We start from the raw sequence: 23,627 nt of genomic DNA on the forward strand, positions 1-23,627 counted from the left end.
GTTTGGTGCCTGCTTTGTGCAGAGCTGATGGTTGTGAGTGGCAGAGCCATGGGATGAATCGATGGCTGGTTTGTTGGGGCACACAAAACCTTACATCTCTGCTGCTTTGTTTCACAGAGCAGAGTGCATTTTTGCTACACAAATACCTGGAGTGTGGGAAGGATGAAGAGGCAAGCCTTCTCCTGCCACTGGCCATCGATTGATGCTGTGCTTGTTGCAAACACATGAGTTACATCTTGTACAAGTCCATGAAGTCAATGCAGAGGATTCCAGGCTGAGCTCAGATCAGAATGTCATTTACCAGGCGAGTGAGGACTAGACTCTCCACCACATTTCCACAGCTGGAGATGAGTGGGTTGAATTGCATCCATTGGCAGGATGAGAAATGTGTCATGTTTTGTCTTGCCCTGTACAGCAAATATCCTAATTTAAAGCACTGCTGTCTTTTCAACTTCTGCTTCTTCCTTTGCCTCCTTGCGCTGAGGCACACACACCTTTAGTGAGAAGACCCATCCATTTCAGTCCTGGTACTTCACCTCTCCCACCTATGCTTCCCTTTGTACTAATCCACTCATCCTTGAGAAGACCTCCATTACTGGAGTAATAGGCACTATTGGATCAGCCTTTGATGTGATGAGCAGTGGATTTTTGTAGTCAACACATCAATTTAAACTGCTGCAAATAAAAGATCAATTCCTTCTTTCCTGGAGAAGAAATTGAGGAAAAACCTTTTCATGTTATGAACTAAGTGTATAAGGCTGAAGAGGGTGAAGGGTGAAGAGGAGGTTGTCTCCTGAGAGGAGTAAATTTGTCAATTTAGCAAATTAGAATACGCTTGCACCTTTTAAGGAGTCAGGTGCCAAAATAATGTCACTGAGTAGGCAGGGCTGGGGTGGGAATCACTCACACTGCTAAGCAAAGCCATGGATTTTGACAGATCTATTCACACAAGAGCCCATTTGCTGATGCCAGCTCCACAAAGCAAGGTCCAGAGAGATGGCTGGTCAAGGACAATTCCTCTGCCTGATTTTACAGCGTATTGCTACAAGGCTGTTTGATAGTGTTTTCCATTCCCTTTGCATCCCTGTGGACAGCGTCCTTGATGAGACCGTCCTGCCACACGCTTACTGCCTGCACGGTGGCACCAAGGTGGCTTGCGTGATGCACCAGTGTCTGCGAGGGTTCGGTCCCCTTTCGCTCAAAGCTGTGACAGGTTAGAGGGAATTTGGTGAATTATTCAGCAGCATCAAAAGCCCTGCGAGAACTAATTAGTGGCTGTGGTTGTGTAAGGTGAAAGCAGAGGATGTCACGCTTTTTGGCAGAGGAGCGAGTGCTGCTGCAGAAGTTCCGATCCGGCGTACAGCACCCAGGGACAGCGTGGAGAGGGGCGAGAGGTGCCCTATGGCACCTCGGTCCCACCTGGCACAGCTGCTTCTCCAAAATCAGCCCGGATCCCCTCCCTTCCCAATGCAAAGAACTGTTCTTTGTGCTTTCTGCCAGAAACAGGACAAAACGGGGGGGTGGTGGGAAAACCTCAGCCGAGCAATGCTGAGGGCAAGAGCTCCATTCCGCAGGGATGCTGTGGAGGGGGCTGGAGGCAAGCACCCTCCCCACGCTCACCCGTGCTCATGGGTGCTCACACAGCGTGTGCCACCCAGCAAGTCCCTTCCGCGACGGCTAACATGCTCCTGATTATATTTGATTAATTACAGCAGGTTGAAATTCTAGAATCAGAATTGTGCTGGTAGAGGAACATGAAACAACATGTTCTCTTGACGTTGGAGCTCCTCTAACGGTACCCGTGACTACGTTTGCCAAGGTAACGGGGGGGCAATGACTCAGAAGATGTGCAGGCAGCAGCTGGCAGCACAGAGGCTGAGCACTCAGATTTGGTGCTCTCAAGCATGGACCTCATGTCCCTGCAGCGCTTTTCCATCCAAGAATGGTGTGGGAAAGGGTGACGAGTCCCTGGGGATGTGGTGCCAAGAGGTGATGCGATGAGATGAATTTGCTACATCAGCCCTTTCTCGCTGTGTTATTTCCTCCCCTCGAGAGACGATGCGCTGGGATGTTTTCTCTTTTCTGCTCCTTCACAATTGCACTCTGGAAATCTGAAGCTAAAAAATGCATTCTTGGGTTTTTGTTCTTTTTAATTACACTGACCTGTATGTCAGGAACTCCTCTACAGCTTTCAGTGAGGTTTGTTACTATACAAAACTCTGAGCCTTTTTCTGCTTTTTGGCCCCGATTTTGTGACTTGGCAGGCATGTGCTTAATTTAAAAAATGCAGTCAGTCCTGTCACCCCCTCAGGAGCTGCTCAAATAGCTGAAGTTAAGCAGGTTTCTATTGCCCATGTACCTACAGCTGTAATTACAATGTAAAATAATTTCTTCCTTTTCAGTTTAATGAGACTGATCTATTCTTTGATTTCTGGTACATCCTTAGTTTGGTTAATTCCTGCTAGTCCCCTTCGTATGTCTGTAAAAAGAGGCTAAAACTAAATACTTGAAAGCATCAGAAAAAGGTTTGGGGATATTTAAAAGCCATCATTGTGTTTTATGGCTCTATGCTCCCTCAGTTAATGTTCCTTCCATTTTTTTGGTGGTTATTTTTTTCCTCTTTTTTTTTTTTTTTTTTTTTTTTACTAACTGTGTTTATGCTATCTCCCTGACAAGCTCACAAAAGAAACCCAAGAAACCAGCCAGCCAAGCAGATAAGGAAACAGCTGTTGTAGAGCGCAAAGGTCAAATAAATACAGACAGCTCAGGAAAAAGGCTTTGCAAAACAGTGGGAAGCTGAATAGGTGAAAAGGAAGGTTTTTTGGAATGGGATTATAAAGGGGAAACCCTTTTCTGCAGCAACCCCCCCCCCCCCCGCCTTAGCCTCCAAAAAATGTCTCGGTAAATTCAGGACAATAAAAGAGAAGGAATAATAACTTGCATTTTGGTGAAAGGGAAGCCCTGCTGTGCCTGTGGACTCGCTGCAGGAGCACGTGCAGCCTTTGCAGCACTGCGATCCTGCAAAGCTGTGCCTTGTGCATTTAGTCTCCGATTTTCTCATCGTTTCATGGCCTCTGCCACATGAGGAATAATATGGAAATGTTCCAGTCTAGGAAACCATTTAACAAACTGCAGTAAGTAGGACTTATGTGTACCAGCCTAGCTGGCTGCTGACCTGGGATTGTGGCTTTACTCCCCATTTCTGAGTAATTTAGCTTATTTCTAGCTTATTAGGAAAGAGATAAGTCTTTATTAAAATGCAATTAATTCCAGCCTCATTAGCCTGGATTGTATTTCACTGTTCCTTGTATCATAGGCAGAGATGGGACTTGTACTTATTTCATTAAAAATGCAAAATGCCACCAGGTGGTCGCTCTCCAGTACAGGCAGTGACTTTTGCTACAGCGTTTGTCACGGATGGCCGCAAAACCATGACCCAGATCCATCCTAACGACTCCATCGTCAGCCCAACCTGCCATCCCAAATAGGACTGGTGACAAGGGGCATCGCTAAATGCCTGCGTCTCTCTGTCCTTTTTCGTAGCTTGACCGTGTACCCTGGCCGTGCTGATCCCTCCTCGTGATGCGCAGCTCGCAGCCGCAGCCCCCCTCTCCCTGGAGGATGCAGAGCTGCTCTCGGGTCTGCTCCCACCGAACCACAGTGCTTGATGGTTCCCACGTCACTTCATCACGGCAATAAAAATTAATGAGCAATATAGCTCTCTTCCCTCAATTATTGAACTATGGCTGCATTCTGGAAATGGTGAAGCGCAGGTCTGAGCTGCTAAACCCATGCTGAAGGAAGAGTAACATTGCAGAGGTAAAATGCAAAGGGAGACTAAAACCACCTGTGTTTGCTATTTAAATCCCTTCAAACATCAATTATGATTGTCCTGATAAAGACAGGGCAGCATTCAAACAGATGCTGAACACTGTTCCTCTAGTGCATCTCTAGATAAGGTTACAAAGAAGCTATTGTTGTTCCTTAGTCGCAGCTGAAATCTAAATCTCAGCAAGTGCAGCTTGGAGGGTGAAATGTGTGCTGGCACTGGGGGCCCCAGTATGGGATTTGTTTTCAAAGAATCAGGAAATGCAGAAGGAGAGGTTCCTGAAAACAGTAACTATGTACAGCCCACAACGTGGCATCTGGCAAGGGATTTCGTATTCAAACACAGGGAGGGAAATCTGATCAGGACTTGCTAATTTTCATGAAGTCAAACACTTGGGATTCACTTCAGACTCACATTTTCCTGGAATAATTCAACACAAACACTGTATATTTGTACACGGACACTTGACTTTTCTGTTGTTTGATGAGACTACAATTTGTCTTCCTCTTGTGGTCACTGCAATCTTTCCTCTCCTGCGGTTTGCAGTTGAACTACCCACCTCTACCCCCAGGACTATTCATCTGTTACGCTTTGCATATTGTTGGTTTTTCAAAGGGAAGCAAACAATGCTGTTCAAGCAAGTCCGCTTTGTGAGCTGATTTTATTCCAACCAGGTCCTGCATAAAACCAGAATCTGATCTCATCTCCATTGTCTTATACTTCTTTTTCCTCTCATCATTGCTTTTCCGTTTCTTCTTCCTATGCAGTTCTCATTCTTCAGCAACATCATTCAAAACTACATAGAATTTAGATACTGCTTCTTTTACATTTGTAACTGCTGTGATACCTTATCTCAGCTAGATCTCTATTTAACATCTGGTTTTCCCTGGGCTGACAGATGTATTCTTTGAGCTGTAAATATTGCAAGTCAGGGATACAGAAACTTTCTTACCCTGTGAATCTGATCGAGGTCCTTTTCCAATATCTCACTGAACACCTGAAGCCTCCCTTTCTGCCAACAACCTCCAGAGCTGTTTTTGGCTAAGATAATCCAAACAGCGCTTTCTGGTTTCACTCCCTTGCTGTGTTTCCATCTCATGCAGCGGCTGGGGTAGGATGTCTGGTTGGGCAGGCAGGTTTGCAGATGGCCCCAACCCACTGTCCCTTTGCCTGCTGGTGTCCAGCCCAGTCCCTGGCAGGCTCTTGGCAGTTCACCACGGGCTCTGACAAAGCTGGTGCCTTGTATTTTAGCTGAAGATGTGATCTGGCAGGATTTGAACTTTGGTTTCTGGGAACTGGGAAGCTCAAGGCACGAAAAATCTGTGCAATTAAACCACCGCTGATCCGCGGGATTCGGGGTTGCTGTGGCAGCTCTCTCCTGTTGATTGAAATACCCGATTGCTAATGGCCATATCCTGATGTGCTGGGCCATCGCAGGTGCTGACCGCAGGACCAGAGACCACCTCGAACCGAGGACCTACCCAGCCTTCTCCTGTTCGGAGGTGGCAGCGTGGCGATGGCAGTGGCCTCGGTCAGGACCAAAGCGTAAATGATGGTTTCCAACACTAACTGTGGTCTCTCTTTGCCTCCAGATCAACCAGAAGACCCTGCCCCAGGGACAGATTAGTGCCACAGCCATGTTTCTCACGAAGATGGGGGACTAACACAACAGAAATGGGGCGCGTGACCTGCAAAGCTGGGCATCGAGCTGGGAAGAGCGTGGTGATGTCTCTCCAGAGGCACAGGATCTTTAGCCACCGACTGCGACTGATTTCAGAAGGTGGGGAAAACCCCCCCATTATCACCCTGAAGTGCAGTTCTCAATGTCCTGCAGAGCTCTGCGTCCCCGCAGCAGAGGCTCCGCTGCAAAACCTTGTTTTGCTCGGGAGCATCCCAGCAAAATAAATTTCCTGGCCTTGTGGCTCTGTCTGTAACCCCAGGCGATGCCTGTGCCCCCCAGCTGCCTGCACCACCCCTGGGACTGCCCCACTGGAGGGGAGCCCGAGAGCTCCCACCAGCCACAGGCAGCGGTCAGGTTCCTTGCCTCGCCATCCACAGCGATCCCGCACCCTTCGGCGATAAAAAGCCCCACTTTAGGAAACACCAGGTGTTGCAGCGGTGACGTTTTTGGGAGAAACGCCCAGGGAAAGCGGAGCCGTGCGTGGCCAGCTTGACGTCTGCGCTGGCGTGAGCACCAGGGCGAGGCAGCGACCCGCTGAGCTGATTAATTGCCACCATCGGTCCTTGCACGGGCTGGGACCCTGAGTCAAGGAGCTGTGCGTGTTTGCACACACGCGTGCAGGGACAGATGGGCACGTGGCGTTGGGAAGTCTTTCTGATCCCTCAAGCGGAGGCCTGTGTGTATGGTCCTTTTCGTTACGTAGCAGGTAAAAAATGAAGCAGCTGAGATGTAGCTTAACCAGGGAGAGAGCTCTGGAGGTGGGGGAGAAAGAAATGCACAATCGGTTTGAAAGATGCTTGAAAGGGAGTAAAACTTGCTGCTGGGCTTCCCTCTGAGGGCAGGTCCAATTTCTTTCTCTCTCTTTCTGTCTTTCTTTCCTTTGGTGCTGTGTAACTCCTCTGTGGCCAGAAGGCTGCAGGCATTTCAATTCTCTTCTTCAAGTCCTTGTTTCAAAAAGGGCCCAAAATATGTTTTCTTCTAAGACGCAGCAAAGGGGAAGCACACAATGCAGCCATCTCTAAGCCTCTCTTCTCCTGTCTCAGGAAGAAAGGAATTCACCAAGCCCTAGAGCCTGACTCACTCGCTGTGTGAGCATGAATTAACCAGGAATGTTCGAGAATTATTCCTGAATAATTCATGAACCTGAATTAATCATGCATTTTCATGAATTATTCATGAATAACTCATGGAAATGCAAGGTTTATTCATGCTCCAAAAAACCCAAGGCTTTTTCTCTTCTCTTCTGCTCTCTCTCCCTGTAAGAAACAGACCTGAAACAAGCTAAGGAAAAAAAAAAATGTATATGGAAAAATAACAGGAATAATAATGCTGAAACAAAACGACCAGGAAAAAAAGAAAGCAAAGGGTCTTTTTTTTTTTTTCTTTGCAGTGGGGACAGCAGGTGGGAGCTTTCTAAGCCAGACAAAGAAGACCTGACAAGGAACTGTGGTGAAGGGACAAGCCCAAGGCAAAGAAGTGTCCGGTCACCTCCTCTCCTGGAGCAGCAGCTGAGATCTGGATAGACAGGAGACATTTTGCAAGACTCAACACCTGGAGCAGTGCTAACCAGGCAAGGACCGAGCTCTATTGCTATCAGGATTGTGATATCTTTCTCTCTCTTTCTTTCTTTCTGTGTTTGTGCATTTGTGTAGTTTTGTTGCGTTCATTAAGGTAAATGAGCAACTGGTAAGTGGGGCAGGAGGGAGCAGCAGCAGCTATGAAGATCGGTGTTTTTTCTTTAAATGTTACAGAAAGGAAAAACCCTCCAGAGAGCTTTTTGGGGCTGGGGTGGTTTGCTGTTTGGAATACGGAGCTCTTTAAATCAGAGCTGTGTTTCTGGGAGGGAGGGGTCTCAGCTCGGTGTTTATCCCAGTTTCTTGGTCCGTAACCTTCCCTGGGCTCAGGAGAGGGCTGGGAGCAGCCGCCTGCTGCAGAGCATCCCGCAGCGGGGAAGGCGATGCAGGGAGCCAGGCAGTTACCACACAGTTAAATTGTATGTGGTGCTTCCTTATCAAAATAAACCCCAGAGCGTGTCTCGGCCAAGAGAAAAGGATCGGAGCGAGCCTGGCGTGAGGCTGTGCCGGCAAGGCAGGCTGGCAGGTCTGAGGAAAGTTTTGATTCCTACAAGGAGCTTTGCTGTAGCTGATGATGGTGGAGGGGGGGGAAGGAGAAAGTTCTCCAGGGTGAACTGAACCTCCCAAGTGAGAAGAACGAAAATCAGGCTTGGCTTTAATGGGGGTGTGGAGGCAAAACAAGAGACTGTAATAAATTGGGTCCTAGCTGCCTTTCCAGCCAGCTTGCCCCTGCTCCACCTCTCCTCTCCTTGCCCCAGCTCCCTCCCATCGGCTTTGGACACCGTGGCTGTTCTCCACGCGCTGCCCAGCACAAGGGCTCAGCCCCAGAACCCTTCTGCCAAATCCTGCTGCAGAGCAGAGCAGGATGGGCTGGGGTGATGCTCTGCCAGGGCCCTTAGGAGCTCTGGCAGGTGGTTTCTGCTTGGTTTTGTCCCCATCCGTGATGTGTTGGTTGAAATCTGGAAAAAACCCCTCCCTAAGCCCAGCAGCCCTTGGCTCCTCAGCTGTCTCTGTGCCTCAGGAGACTTTGAAAGTCACCACTAGCCCGGCTGTTGTTTGATTGCTGAGCACTCCCGTTTCTCCAGTGATTTAAGCCTGCAGCTTTAAGGGGAGAAACAGGGTGTCTCAGCGGGCAGAGCAGTGGGCCAGGACCCAGGAGACCAGCTCCTTGCAGCTTTGCTACTTGGCTGCCTTAGATGTATCTTTCACTGGTCTGTGCCTCAGTTTCCCCATGTATAAAACAGGGATAATTTGCTGCCCTCCTTATGAAAGCGTTTTGATGTTTATCGGAGAAAGTAACTGTACAGGCAAAGGAATGATCATTTCCTTGAATACACCTGGGTCTTTTTGAGTCTCTTCTCTGTATTGCCTTGATATCATACAAGCAATTTGCCTCCACTGCAGCAAATTTTTGTAGACCCACTAAAGTCAATCGAGCTGGTTCATACAGGCAGAGGAACCAGTCTGTCTCTGCTTGGTGCTCTGCTCAAGGCATCCTGCATGAGAGCTGGTCCTACCCAGCGCCAGGTGACACACGTCATGGCTGGAGCTGCAGTTCCTCTTCAAATTAAGCCGGAGCACACTAAAGGCACATGAAGCTGTGCCCAGGACAACCTCCCAGGGAAGAGGTTTAGGACGAGGCAAGCACAGAAGGGCAGGAATGGGAAAGGAGAAATAACTGGTAGCAAAGACGCAGGGACAAGTATTTTATATTTGCAGGCTGCACCGCCTCAGGTAAAGCATCATTTGCTAATCCTCCCAACCATGGGAGAGCGCAAAGCCGTGCCGTGACGCTCCCCTCCCGCTCCCCCCCGCACCAGGTGGGCAGCCCCGATGTCGGCCAAGCTCTACGTCCTCATCAGCTGGCCCGACGGCAGCCGGGTGATCAACATCGAGAACATCAAGGAGCCCCGCAAGCCCTTCCACCTCTACACGGTGGGTGAGCAGGTGCTGGCCCGCTGCCCCGGCTTCAGCGGGCTCTACTGGGGGATGGTGGAAGGCATAAGTGGTGAGTGACGCCCTTCTGACTTGGGCTTTGCAATTTGGGGCTGCTTGGGAGCAACGTTTAGAGAATGAGTTCAATGCTGAAAAGTCCTCTCTTCCTGCAGAGCATAAAGATATTTTAGAGAAGAAGCTGCTGGAAGATAGACAGCTCCTGGAGAAGTTGAGTGAGTAGGGTCTTTTGAAGATTGCGCCTTTCTACCTCCATTGGGCTTTTGGGTGGGAGGATGCTGAGGGCGTTGTAGTCCTGTCATAAATTTCACAGTCCTACAATCAGGGTAAAAAGTACTGAATGGGTGGTGGGAGATGTACAATGGGGTATCAACGTTGCGTATCTTGAGTATTCACCTTGCTTTCAGAAGAAGAACCGGCCGTCCACAGCGTGATGCCACCCCAGCCAAAAAAATCCAGGAAAACCTTCCCAAAATGGACCCCGGGGAATGCATCCAGGAAATACCATGGAGACAGGACTTATCCTGCCAAGCCGCTGCTGAGGGCGGCCGAGGCCAGCCTGCCCCATGACGTTGGCAGCTCCTCCATCATCAAGGAGAGACGTGCCCTGGGCAACGCAGCAGGAAGCCCCCGCTCACTGGCAGGGTCCCCCCACCCAGCCAGCGCCTTCACACCCCCATCCACCTTTGTCACCGTGGCCATGCCGGGGACTTCCCAGGGTGAAGAGGACAGGGCTGGTCCAGCTACCAGAGGTAATCCTGGCTGTAAACTAGGACATTGGCTTTTAGCTCTCTTCTCCCTTGTTCTGAACGGTGGGTTGGGATGGGGACCCGCAGAGCTGCCAGGAGACCTCTGCTTTGCTCCAGGGCTGTCTGTGCTTTCTCCCAGGGCTACAAAGGTTAGAAATGAAATATTCTGGTCCTTTCCACCTGGGAGATCTCCTCCAGGAGGGCTGTCTAAAGGGAGATGCCTGTGTGATAGTATATGCTATCTGCTCTACCAGGCACCACCTCTCTCTCCTGCACTAGCAGTTCTTTCCCCACAAGCCAAAACCCAATCTAGCCTGCCTGAATTACTGTGAAATACCCCAAAGCCTTGTGTCTCAATTAGTCAAACCTTCTCAGATTTGTGTATTTCCCTGCTTTTCCATCCACTACTACCTACGTTGAACACACTTATAAAAATATGCCAGTGCATCATCTACCTGCTGACTAACAGCAGTGTCCAGAGACACATTGGCTCTGCTTGCCTTGCCCACTATGTCTTTTGTGATGGGAACAGAAGAAGCCCTTGAGATACCACCTTTTTCTAATAACAAAATCCCTGTTGTTCAATCCTGGAAAGCAAGCCTGGATCACTCTGTTTATGCAAAGCGAATAACGTGTTGCCATGCAATCTAGCAGGAGCGCTTAGATAATCTGTTCTGGAGACAAAAGGATTCAGGACCTTTTCAACAGCTGGCCTGTTCAGCTTGTCTCCCATCCCTGCCTGTAGATTACGTTGCCCTGCCAATGAAGAGGAAGTCAGATGGCATCTTGTCCCAATGCCAGCAACACATCTTTCTGAACAGGTAACCCTTGAAAGCGCAGTGAGGACCCTGAGTGTTTCACACCAGATATATATTTATTTCATAGCGTGGGGTCTGTCCGCTCTGTTTCCATGCCCTGGTGGTGCCCACTTGGAACTGATGTTAATGCAGGCATAAACACAAAGTGCAGAAGGTAATGGGAGTTTGTGTGGGTACCTCTATACTGCAGAGCAATTGAGTCCCTTGTGCTCTGGAGTCCTCATCCCTTGGTGGGTCAAATGGGACCCCCCCCAATATCTGTGTGCTGGGGTGTCCTCTGCAAAGGGGGTGCACAGGAGGTTGTCCACGTGAAGAACCATGTGGTTCCGGGGTGGTGAAACACTGGAACTTGTTGTCCAGAGGGGCTGTAGATGTCCCATCCCTGGACACATTCAAGGGCAGGTGGGACGGGGCTCTGAGCAACCTGATCTTGTCAAAGATGTCCCTGTTCCTTGCAGGGGGGTTGGACTAGGTGCCCTTTAAAGGTCCCTTCCAATCCAAACTATTCTATGATTCTAACCATTGCTATTTCCTCTCAGTCCATTTTATTCTTGCTGTAAATGAAAACAGAATTGAATTTGCTTTGAATTCCAACCTTTGAATTACAGATAATTCTCATCAGGAATTAATATGAATATGAACGTGAAGCTTCTTGTGGCAGTGCTTTTTAGCTTGCTTGTTTCTTCCAGCTGTGAAGATCGGAAGCTTGATGCTTTGCAAGAGACAGATGACTTCGAGAGAGTTCAGAAAAATTTTGGTCCTGGTGAAATGGAAAGGTAATTAGCAAAAGAAGGCACTTGTTCTTAAGTTTATTTTCCTTCTCACTACAAGAAAGAGCAGTGAGACCACAGCTGGGTGACAAAATGGTGCAATTTTAGAACCAAGAGCTGCTGAATCTCTATGTAATCAGAGCCAGGTGTTTCTTTCTGATTGTAGGGCTTGGAGTTAGAGATGCAAGAAGGCTCTAAAACAGTGCAGAAACCACAAAGTTCTTGCCTATAACAATCCAAATTACATCTATTGTGTTTGAACATGGTTGCGTGTTGCTTGCCTTATTGTCTGTTACTTTGATGACAAGTATTCAGTGAAGAAGTAGCTGCTAAGGACAGTTTTCCTGCAAAGAAAATGGGTGCCAAAAAATCATGTTATAGTACTTGCATGGTCATTTACCGCGTGTCTGTTGTTTCATACCACAAATATGTGCCTCCTGGGACTTGCAGGACAGGGCTCATATCTTTCCTTAAAACCAAAACGAAAATTGAGCATCAAAGTCTCCACACATGCATGAAAAGAAGGGGTTGAGGGTTAAACTCTGAACATTTCTGAGCTACTGAAAAGTCCAGACCATGTCGTTCTTCTCTCCTGCCTTGCTCCTCATCCAGATGTAGCTGGAAGGGCTGACACTCTGGCAGAGAACTTGTCCTGTCCCTGCTTGCAGGAGGCATGTAATCACTGCTCAAGTGGAGGTGAGGCCATGGTGTCTTCTTGCCTTTACACAAGTAATTTTAATTTTTCAGGGCAGATAGGATAGAGCAGCTGGAGAGGATGGTGTTGGACCTTCAACAGGATGTTCTCTCTCTGAAGAAGAAGGTGCAGAGACTGGAATCCCTGTCCTTCCAGGAGGAGCCCCACCGGCAACCGTGCGAGGTGGTGGAGCTCTTCAATGGCTACACCAAGGAACAGCTCAAAGAGACTATCCGGTTTGACCAGAAAATCAGCACTGCCTGCAAGACACTGCTCTACAAGCTCTTCACATCTGACTACATCCAGAGCCACTCCATCACGGGGCGGAGGGGCAATACTTTCCGAGAGGCGAAGCCCATGATGGATGAACGCTGCATCAAAATCATTAGGGTGCTGTTGAAACAGAAGTTTGGAGATCACCTCAGTGACACAGTGATCACGGAGAAGATACAAAACGTGCAGAAAGCCCTGAGGCAGAAGTTTAAGACGGAATGTCTCTGATGCATGGGAGCCTTGGTGTCTCTTCCTACCATGCTCGTCGGTGTACCTGAGCAGCCCTCCCAGAAAAGACAAAGCTGATCTGCTGCTCTTCAGCTGATTCCCCACAAGGAGCCAACCCAAGCGAACCGCGCGCTAAACACAACACAAACCTTTCACTGCCAAACCTCTGCCTGCATTAATCGAGCGGGAATTTTGCCCAGCTTGGCTGGGTTTTTGCACATCTGCTAGCATTTTACAAGTTCCTTTCCATCCAGTCTGTGTGCAAACCTCACTGCGGGGTGCATGTAATGATCTCTGGGCCTTTTTGATGGACATGCTCAAAAGCTTGAGGGTTCCTGTTGCGTCCAAGTATGGGTCAGTAAGTCAGCTTTGTTCCACCTTGCAGTGGGTTAGGGAGAAAGATTGGCCCTGGGGCAGGGAGTCCAGCTGCAGATGGACTTTGTGTCACCCACCACGGCTTCTCTCTGCATGTCTGTGGTTGCCTCCTTCTGCCTGTGGGACAATATTTGCTCTCTTTGCTCCCAATGAATGTGTTTTACAATTTTCTGCAGTAACAGAAAAGCAGGCTCGTTAAAACAACACCATAAAATATTCAGAGAAAGATAATTTCATTTTCCCCTCTGTTTTATTGTAGCTGTATGGAAGAAGTGTCTTCACTAACAAAAATCTGCTGAACAAGAGAAGAAGTGGTCACCCATGGAAATTACTTAACATTAATCTGGTTTTGAAAGGAAAATTATTTCCATGGAGAAATCCTGTACGTTTTTATGACATAAGGTCGGGGGATGGAGTGCAAAATATGGCCCGCTGTAGCTACACCTTTCCTTCAAAGATCAGACATATTATGAACACAGTCACTATAATTTAAATACAGTGTGTTTATCCTAGTTAAGAAATTCCAGGTACAACCAGGGATTTTGCTGTGTGAGAGACTGTAGAGAAGGGCTAGGAAGACAGGTCTTTTTCTAAATAGTTCAGAGCTGGATTTTGGGTGGGTTAAAAGTGGTTTTAACATTAAAAGAATAAGATGCTGACACCAGTCCACCTAATGGAAGTGCTGTAAAATACCAAGCATTCCCTTTTGAAGAGGCTTCTCAGACAAGAAATTGGTTTTCTAAGTTTAATTTTTAAATTATTCAGGAAAGGAAATGCCAGTTGTTTTGCATTAATGAAAACATTTGTTTTAATTTATATGTTTTGTTAGTTTTCAAGTATTTAATTTCTTCACAGCTACATGAGAAATAATAATCCAAAATAAATGTGTTGAAAAACAAGGAGCTGTTTTGAAAGAAAAAAAAAAAAAAGGAAATGTGTTATTTTCAGAATTTTCCTCCCCCTTTTGCCTTTTTTCTACTTGAAAAAAAAAATCATTAAAGTAGGGTTAATGCTATGAAGCATTTTGATTTTGGTGGGAGATATGCTTGCCAACATTTTTGGCACTATTTTCTTCAGATGTGTTTAACAGTAATGATAAATTGCTGTAGCCAATAACTAAAGATATTCCTTCTGTTTTCCCAGTGCAAGTGGTTTTCCTAACTCTATTATGCAAACATGCCAGTGACGATTTCTCATCTGTATGGGCCTTGACTTGAGCAGCAGCTGGAGGGGGTCTACTGTGATCACTTAGAGCCAAGAGTGCAGCCAGTCCTTGAAAATACACTCAAACTGAGCAGAACTGCCCCAAAACTTCCTCAATGCAGAAACACTCCTTAAAATACAGCTGCCTTGCCAGAAACACGTTACCTTCCCGCTGCAGGCAAGACCTTAGGTTGGTATCACTGCTCAAGGAGACACCCCAGGAGATGTTTTTAATGTTGACTTATCAAAAAGAAGATTGAGGAGCCACAAACAGCCTTATTCTGTGGGCACTTGCTTTGGCATCAGCCCTTGGGGCTTTCGCGCACCTTCCCTGAAGATTCTGCTTCTCATTTCCCCAGCGACGTTGCAGCCAGCAGCACGGCAGCAGGGAGGGATGGAGAGGATGAGTGCCTCAGACCCACACCCGTGAGGGACCACCATCGCCTCCTGCGTGGCCAAGGCTGCATCCAAGCCATTTCCCTGGGCACACATTTTCGCCTTAATCTTCCCTCCCAGTGCTTCATCAGATCCCTTGCCAAGCTGCAGCCTTGAAAGCCAGCTCACAAATGTTATTTATTAAAATACGTGCTGCTGCTGCCCTGCCTCACTGAGCCCCCTCCGATGAGCTGCAGATCATTACTGCAAAAGGAGGAAGAAAAAAGACCGAGAGGACGGACTTGCTGCAGGGAGCCATGGCTCCCAAAACCAGTCGTCTCTAATCAGCTCCTCGGGAAGCAGATGAGCCGAGTGACCTTTCTGCTTGAAAGGCCCTTTGGTGGCTCCGTCGGAGGTAAACTTCACAGCCTAACACGCTTTCTGATACTCAGCAAGCGCTTTCCAGATGCGGGGCCAGCGGCTTGGGCTGATGGATGCTTCCCGGCTCCGTGCACAGCATAGCCACGGCATTAACGAGCCGACGCTCAGATGGGCCCTTCTCGGCTATAAAAGTTGTCCTTAGCTGCTCTCGAAGGCTTTGATATGGTGGAGAGGGCTGAAGAAAGGCAACGCGGGCGGCTTTTCGTTAAACTTCATTTTTAAGGTATTTGTGAACTGGAGGCAGCATTTCTAGGCTAATTGGGAGCACTCACAGACACCGACGATCAAACGTCACCGTGAGGATGCCGATGCTCTCACCTCCGTGAACTCCAGCTCTGGCTAATCAGCCTCGAGAGAGAAGATCATACAGCGCTGAGATGTGGCATCCCTTCGGGGATGAAGGAGTCAGGGAAGATAGAGGAGGAGGAGGAGCGTTTATGCCAGAACCACTTCACTTGGGGCTGTTCAAAGCCCGTGTCTCTCTTTAAGTGACGAAGGGCAGCTCCACTGAATTGCATTAACCGCCCACTTTAAAAGAATTACTGGGAGAAGCTGGACAGGTCTTTCTGTTGAGCTGAATCGCTCAGTTGAACCCACAGCATCTTGTTAAGAACAACGCTCCTGTTCAGCTTCTGGGCCCCTTGGATGCAGGAGAAATGTGGGCAGCAAAAACTAGGGTCAAAACTCAGGGTGGTCTTCAAGGAGGTTTTGCGCTTGGTTCAAAAGCAAGCAGAAGTGGGACTTGTCAACCTTTGCGAATATAGGACGGGCATGAAACATCCAGTACTCTCTCCTTTCAGCAGGAACCAGAGCAGCAATGCTGTCCTCAGGAGTTTGTACGATTCAACCAGGGTGTGCAGCAGCTGAGCAGGGACCTTACAGGGCTCTGGGGCTCTCCGAGGGTCCTTGGTGCCCAACACCCCAAAACACTGCAATGGGGCACTGCCACCCACCACCCACCGTGTGGTTACACCTCTTCTGTTTCCTTAGGAACCAGCTGAAAGCTGTGTTGCACGGTGGCAGCAATGCTGCCAGCAATACACAGGTTTTTCAGGGAAAAATGGGAGCCTTCCCAGCCTTTATGCTTCAGCTGGACCACAACATGAGGCTTCTAGAATTTTCAGTTGCAGAGGTGCTGCTGATGGGACTGCTGACTTCATGTGGGGAAAAGAACTAGCCAAAACAAGAGGAAAATTCTCTGGTGTTTAACCCCATTTATTTCCCTTTTATTTCCTTGACTCTGCCAGGGGGATTCCAGCGCCCAGATTTTAATTTGCCTGTTTCTTAGCTTTTAAGAAACACAAATGGCTAAGTCTCTCAATGGCTGCAGGGTGTGGATCCCCTAGAAACTGTAGGGCATTAGTTTAATGAAAACATGCAAACTGTGAGTATCAGCTAAAGGAATAATCTTAAAACGTAACTAAATCCCTTCTTGGGTTTTAATCAAGGCTCACAAAGCCTGGCTGCCTTTACATGAGTCCCAGGCAGCCACTGATGAGGCTGCGTGATGCTCTGAGCTTGCTGGACACGCTTGGAAAAACCTTCTGATGCAGAATTAGTGGTGTAGCAGGTGGTGGAAGGGTCTTGTGCTTGTGGCTTCCTCTGGTTTGAGATGCTCCATCACACAGCTGGAGGAACAGGGATGCGACCTATAGAGAGCTCAGCTGGGGGGTCAGTGAAATATTAAAAGGACAAGCCTTGGTCTGCGTGAGCTTGAAGCTGTGTGCCGTCTCCTGCTGGCATTCAACACGCAAATACTCAGTGTCACGAGAAGATTCTTTTTTTTTGTTCTGGTAAGTCTTTCTCTTATTTGGCTTCAAAAAGACAGTGAAAGAGAGAAAATGCATCTAGAGATGTGGCCCCAGAGCTATATGTGTGTACTATATTTGCACTTCTGGAATATTTTTTGACGAAAGTAATTTTTTTTTATCATTTTACATTTTTCTTGAAAGCATCCCTGCATATTTTTTTGAGAGTGCATACACATACGTGATAGGTGTGAGACTATATCAGATTTTATAACTTTAAGCAATCTTTCATGTCTCTGCTTCAGTCACATATTCATTACACATAATTTTTACCAGTATTTCTCTGTCTGCAGTACCTGATCACATTATTCTGACTCATATCTCTCTATCTCCCCCATCTATTCAGAGTCAAATGGAACTGGGGAGATCGTTATTAAAACACAGCAAGCATAGAAATAAAATTAACCATAGAACCAGTTCTCTGTGTGCTGAATACACTGAGGAAATAAAAGGGTCTTCCACTTCTAATAAAATCTGGATATAAATTGCCTCATAAGAGCTTAAATGAATTACATTCAGAGGCCAAAAAGAGAGAGCTCAGAGCCTGCTGACTGCAGGGTGGCTGCTCCTGTTGCCTTGATGTGCAGCACATCGAATCATGCCGTGAAAGCTTCAGAACCAGGTGTGAGGTTCTGCTCAGAAGGTGAGCTTCAGCACTTGATGAAGCACTTGAGTCACAGGTCCGCAGGTGGTTAAAGCCTCTCCCGATGAAATATTAATCTCATTGAGGTTGCTGGAGCTCTTCCCGCTACCTCCTGAGGGCTCAACCGTCGCTTGGGTTCTTGCCCAAGTCCCTTGATGGTGGAGGAAGGACTCTGCAGAGGAGCAGTGGCTTCTCAACCCTGTGCTTGCCCCACTCCAATCGTCCCAGAGTCCCAGGAAGGATCTGGGCTATGGACATCGTTTCTCATCTTCTTCGTCTCGATGCCAGAAGATGAGGGATGGTGAAGAACGTGCCTCGATTCATCTTCCTTGTAAAGCCCCTGTGTCCCCTTGTCAACAGCACATACCTGCTGTCCCAGGACATCTCGCTCCTTGTGAGATGCAGTTTGGAGACATCCTTTCTTTTAATCATATGTTTTACTGGGTGAGTTTTTTTGTTTGGCACAGGGAGTTAGCTGGAGCGAAGGGGACTGTGTGCTTAACTCAATAATGGAGAAATTAGCACCCCACAAAGCCTAGGACTGCATGGTGCTTATTGATTGTTTCTCTTACATATGAGCAGTGTAGCCCAGAGCGTCAGGCATCTGAGGGAAGAGGAGACTACAGAACCGATGTACTCCTGGTAATGAATAATCGTTAAACTCCAAAGGAGTTTATTATTATTACCATTAATTCTAGTTGTACCGTGCCCAGAGACATGGAAGGTGGAGATAGATGAGTTTGTGACCTACATATTACAGGCTAGATTTTATTCTGGTAATATGAGAAAATTGATCATTTCTTAAGTGAGAAGACTGATAAAATCACTGACTTCAGAGGAGCAACATCATTGCTATTATATGTTCAACAAGCCCACTGGAATGGTGCTGGAGAAGGGTTGAATCCTTCTGCTGTATATCTTAAATTCAGTTTGGCCCATTTCCAGGAGGCAGGAGGAAAGCATTTAACACCGTCCAGCGTTCATGCCTTCGCTTGTGGGCAGGATTTCCCCTTCGTGCTAACCTGCTCCTGTGTGGGTTGGACATCTCATCCTATTTGTTGTCCCCCTGAGATTTTTCATACCCTGAAGTCAGAAGAAATTGCCAAAAGTGAAAGAAAGCTATAGAAAGCCCCCTCCAGCCATAGCATGGGTGGGCCAACAGTCAGAGGTTTAATATTGTTCCTTTAAAGTGGTTTGGACCAAGAGTAAAATACTGTCACGATGTGGGAACCCTGCTCTTCTTCACACTCCCAAAATTACTTGAGCATGTTCCTTTGTAACTCACTATGTTACAGAAATGCCCCGAGCAAGAGGACTCACTCCTCCTCTGGAAGATAAAAAGCAAAACTAGCTATAAAACACCCACAAAAAAATGTCTGCCTTAATTTGCCCAGACCAAAAGGGGGGTGCAAAGAGGTCTCTGCTTTTTGGGTCTTTGTGCAGCATATTTCCTAATTCTCTCTTGAGCTGAACCACGAACAAGTCGGGTTTGCTTTCTACAGAAGTACTGCCTTTCTGTTTGGAGATGTTTCTGTATTTCTTGGCTCAGAGTGGAAGAAACGATTATCAATGTATTCATGACCCTTCCAATGAGACCATTAGGGTGAAAAATGAAATCAGTCAGTTTAATGGGTTGTATTGGTAGAAGAATTTTACAGCCTATTGTAGTCTTGCTGTTAATTCAACTAATTCCTATTTATATAATACACACTACTGGTTTAGTTTATACTCAGAGGAATGGGCTGGGAACATTTATTTTCAGGAGGAAAAGCCATTCCTGTGAGACCCAGCAGCCCCAGGGGCAGACCTGCTTTCTGGTGAATGATTTGAAAGCTGAGAGTGTCTGCCCTGTATTTTTTCCTGTAATTTCTGCAGGCCATGACTCGCTCTCTTGCGCTTGCACAACTTAGAGGGTTGCATTTACAAGGTCACTCGAGAGCCAGCAATACAAACCAGAGTAAGGTGGGCATTTCCGAAGCACTGAAACGGGGTAGGCACTTAACAGCACTGTCGTCTAGGAAAAAATAACCCACTAACCCTGCCTGCCCCTGCAAAACTGTATCATAAATCTGGAGTAATCTTTGATGACAAATGGCCTGGAAAGTGGGAAAAGAGGAAGCTCATGTTCTCTTGTGAGAAGAAAGACAGGTTAATTCTTAATTAGGAAAGACAGCAAATGGAGGCACTTCCAGCTGCATGGACATTATCTTGACATTGCCTGTTAAAGTTAAATGCCTAACGATGACAGTTACCGTGAATTAGCTACAGAATATGTTTTACTGTGTTTCATGGTCCCTAGGGCCAACATGTCAGAAACTTTTAAAGAGAATAAAAACATAGAAGGGGAGGCCTCCATGCAGGCTTATTTTGAATTTGTAATCCCTGGTTATTAAGAATATCGCACAGCCAAAAAAATCACACATGAAACCCATGTGGTACAGGTTAAGCTTCACCATGTTCTGTCTTTATAAATAAAAACATGGACAAGTGGATGGGTCCCCAAATGACAGACAGAAACATACCTGAGCACAGGAACTGTTTTTTCATTTTCTAGGCTGAAAACTGAGTTGATGTATTTGGTAAGCTGCTGAACTGTCAGCTCTTCCTATCTGTTTCACAGGATGTCAATGCAAGGTCCGATTTTCATTGCTGAAGTCAGTGTGAGTTTTGCTCAATACCTTCAACCATCAGAAGTTCAGATCCAAGGAAAAAAAGTTATCAGAACTCAGCAGGATTCAATTTTCAGTGCCTGGATTTCAATTTGACAACAACAATCCATAGGAAAAATGCAAATATGATTCTTCCTGCAGACAGAAATGAGAGGGTGCTGAGAGCTCTCGTGTTGTTTGATCATTTTAAAGCCTTTCCTGCAGAAAGTGAATTGGTGAGATTCTGCTTGAAATGTGCTGGATGCATTTACAGGCAAAGAGGTAAGATGAGTAAACCTTCGTCAGCTTGGAATAACCTCCCCACAGACCTTCATGTTTATCCACTTAAATACAAGGGCAAGATTTTTTCTGGCTCATTTGTGGATTCAGCCTGTATACTTCTTGTTTAGCGATCCACTTCACCACGGAAAAAAGAATCAGAGAGGTTTCAGTGCTTTCCCCTACCCCAGCCTTTTCTGTCTTGTAATGTTAATGAGTGATAACGCTTCATGATTTTTTTCACAGGCTAGTGCTGCTGAAAATTGCTTTGGTGGATTGGGACTCTTATTCACTGGGTATATCGAGAGCTTTCTCCAAAGCAGAGGAATAAAGACCAAGGAAATGTTGTGGCTAGAAATCCTATAATGGTCTGACCTTTATCTTGTCTCAGAATCAGCTTTTAAAGTGTGGGTCCTCTCCCCCCTTGCCAGGCACGTTAGGGATGAGCAGCCCAGCTCGCTCCCTCCCTCTCTTGCCCAGTGCACCGTAACTCACACATCCAAAAGGCAACACTTTCCATCCAAATTGAGTTGTTGGGAACTGGACAAAGCTTTTGCTTTTCATGGTTAACTAAGCTTAAATCTATAAAATAAAAAGCTCAAGAGTATATTAGCTGGGGTGAAATTACTTGTGAAAAGAGGCTGGGGCAGCTCTGTGGCTCCATCCCTGCAACCTCCTCACTGCCGCTGCGAGCAGGTCGGGGAGGGATCTCTGGGATTTGGGTAACTAATATTTCTTTTGAAATGGTGATAGCTGAGGCATTAATGCAGCCAGAAGAAATGGGAAGGACTCTCTGATGTACCAAATAATTTATCTAATATGAGTCTGCGCAGAGCAAATCCCAGCCTCTCCTCAAGGCTCTAGTAAAGACGACGTTTTGTATGCGGCAGAGTTATCCCCAGCACGTGCGTCACTGTGGCAGGGAGCCGATGGCCAGAGCCTGTGCAGGGGGACAAGGGAAGACAATTTCTGAAATCCCCTTGTCTTTCAATACAAAACCATTAAGTCCTCCATGCATCCCCTTCTTGCGCCCGCAGCATCGCCACGTGCATATATACATACGGACACTGGGATTTCTTTCCCAGAACCTTTGGCTTCTTTCACTTGCTTCAAGTTCCCAGCTTTTGTAGCCCCATGGGGGACTTGAGATAGGAGTGCCTGCACAAGTGACACTCTATGGCCAGAGTCAAACCCATCGGGACAACCGCTGTCCCGTAAGTGCTATCGAAGCAGTGAGAAATAGAGGTGGCATCACTGAGTGCTGACTTCTTTGCCTTCCCATTTTGGCACTGAGAAAATGCTTTTGGCCTCTTCTGTCCTTCAGCGCTTCCCGAGGGGGCTGGACGCAGGTGTTTCACAGCACTGCGAAAACAAAACGAGAGCTATCTAATTCGTGGGCGAAGTGTAATATCTTCACTGTCGATGTCCATTTGGAAGGACGCTTTAAAGCAGCTTTATCCCAAACTTGCAGAGGCACTGGCAAGGGATTTCTAGACTCACAGTGTACCGTTTCTGAAGAAAATATATTAATATCTCTGGATATTAAATAGCCTTTAAGGGAACAGGAGCAGCTGCAAGATGTTTTTGTAGACCAAAGGTGCAGCTCTGGCAGCACTAAATCTGAAAAGTCAACAAGCAGATTAAACAGTACAGTTTAGCTCTTAGAGCTGAGATATCCAGCCTGAGGCTTTCCACTGAAATAGGTTATGAGAGACCATAATTGAAAGGAAATCTGATATTTCTAAATCTCACAAGGTTTGGAAGCTGGGGGTGAACACAGACTGGGTGATGTTGTGCATATGTTGGTGTGTGAGTGTCCATCCTACGATGAAGCACTTAACTTTTCTTGTAAGCTTCCACAAATCATCTTGTTCAGTATTACCATAGTAATCAGGACTGGCTTGCATCGAAATCTAGAGTAAGCTTATTAATTATTTATTACATCTACTTTGCCCTTTTTTTCTGTGTGGAGAAGGCTGAATGTGGGTCTGGTTTGTGTTTTTGATCGGTATTTTTTTATCTCATGCAATGAGTTCTTACATCCTACAGGTGACCAGCTTTTACATCCCATACTTGGAAGTGTCTCTCCCGCATCATCTTCTACCAGATTTGGAGTCTGGCCTTAGTCAGCAATATCTAAGGCTCAGTTCAGCCTCTGAATATTGAAATACTCTCACCAAGGTTTGGGGGTTTCTGTGGGAAGTCCCATCCCAGCTGTGCAGACTGTTTAACAGAGTGGATTCCAGCACTTCTTGCCCACAGTGGTTTTGGATGCCACATAGCCCTGCACGCTGCAGTGGCGTGTGTCGAAGGGGGATGGATTTGTAGATGAGAAAGCACAGCTATGAACCGAAGAGCTGGAATCAGAGCCCAGTGGCTAATTGAGCTGCAGGCTGCCAGCTGGACAGGAGATCAATGGAGAGATACACCACAATAATTTTATAAAGAATGGAGACATGTGTTGCACGTGCAAATATGATTGGAAATGTCACTGCAAACCCATTCTTCAGGAAAAGGGCAGGGCAACAGCGAGCACTCTGCCTTTTCATCTACCCAGCATAGAACAGATTCTGCTCAAGGTGCCAACCTTTTTTCTCAGAAAAAATTTGACGACTTCTTTCTTCCCTGGACATAAATGCATCTGTTTTCTTCTGTTATTCAGAAAAAAATGAGGGAACAAACCCTTATTTATTCCCACTGTTCAACTTTGATAAAACTATAGCTTAGAAAACTCTACATATTAATAGTGTGAATCACTTAAGTGAGGTACATTATGTTTTCAATTTCCATGATGCTTTTAGTGTAGGCAACTTATCAGGGGCTGCTGTTTAATCTGTTGTAGCAATCTTGAACATTAAAGCCAGGTTATTGCACAAAGGGATGTATTCCTTTCACTGGGGAGGTTAATATCACCCATGATTATATTTGACATTTGGGCCTGGCTTATTATTTTTCATACTGTGTCTGAACGTAACTACCCACTCTTCGCATGAACAGTGTTTGAAGTGGGTACATTTCAAATATCTGCACACATCCATAAGTGTCATCCTAACAGCCTCATCGCTGTAAATAAGAAAAGACAATTTAATGAACAAAATGGGGAGGGTGAATTCAGGAAATGAAATTTTCTCTAGTGGGTAAGCAAGCAAAGGATAAATATCGTTGTTGTGCGTGCCTGCTGAAGAAAATGCAAAATGGTAGCAGGTGCCGTGCTCCTTGGAGAAGCATCTCCAGAGAATCGTCACTCGAAAGCATCCCTGAACAAATGCTACTGAAATACAGCTGA

The 23,627-nt window shown here is 46.7% G+C and overlaps 1 protein-coding gene across 6 annotated transcripts; it reads left to right on the plus strand.

Annotated features, from left to right (window-relative positions):
- The first annotated feature begins 1,774 nt into the window (after positions 1–1,774).
- LOC115339984 lies at positions 1,775–13,249 on the plus strand. 6 transcript variants are annotated; one of them, XM_030010738.2, is made up of 10 exons: positions 1,775–1,819; positions 2,265–2,340; positions 5,422–5,609; positions 6,901–7,080; positions 8,905–9,092; positions 9,193–9,252; positions 9,448–9,789; positions 10,532–10,607; positions 11,294–11,380; positions 12,122–13,249. In XM_030010738.2, exons 5-10 carry the CDS (start codon positions 8,918–8,920, stop codon positions 12,567–12,569), a joined length of 1,188 nt encoding a protein of 395 aa, XP_029866598.1. In that variant the 5' UTR covers positions 1,775–1,819; positions 2,265–2,340; positions 5,422–5,609; positions 6,901–7,080; positions 8,905–8,917; the 3' UTR covers positions 12,570–13,249. The 6 variants fall into 6 exon arrangements, with proteins under 6 accessions (XP_029866598.1, XP_029866594.1, XP_029866593.1 ...); XM_030010734.1 differs by having other exon boundaries at positions 1,777–1,819; positions 8,899–9,092; positions 9,445–9,789; XM_030010733.1 differs by having other exon boundaries at positions 1,777–1,819; positions 9,445–9,789.
- Positions 13,250–23,627: the final 10,378 nt, after the last annotated feature.

Source organism: Aquila chrysaetos, chromosome 3 (assembly GCF_900496995.4).
Source record: "Aquila chrysaetos chrysaetos chromosome 3, bAquChr1.4, whole genome shotgun sequence".
Taxonomy (NCBI): Eukaryota; Metazoa; Chordata; class Aves; order Accipitriformes; family Accipitridae; genus Aquila; species Aquila chrysaetos.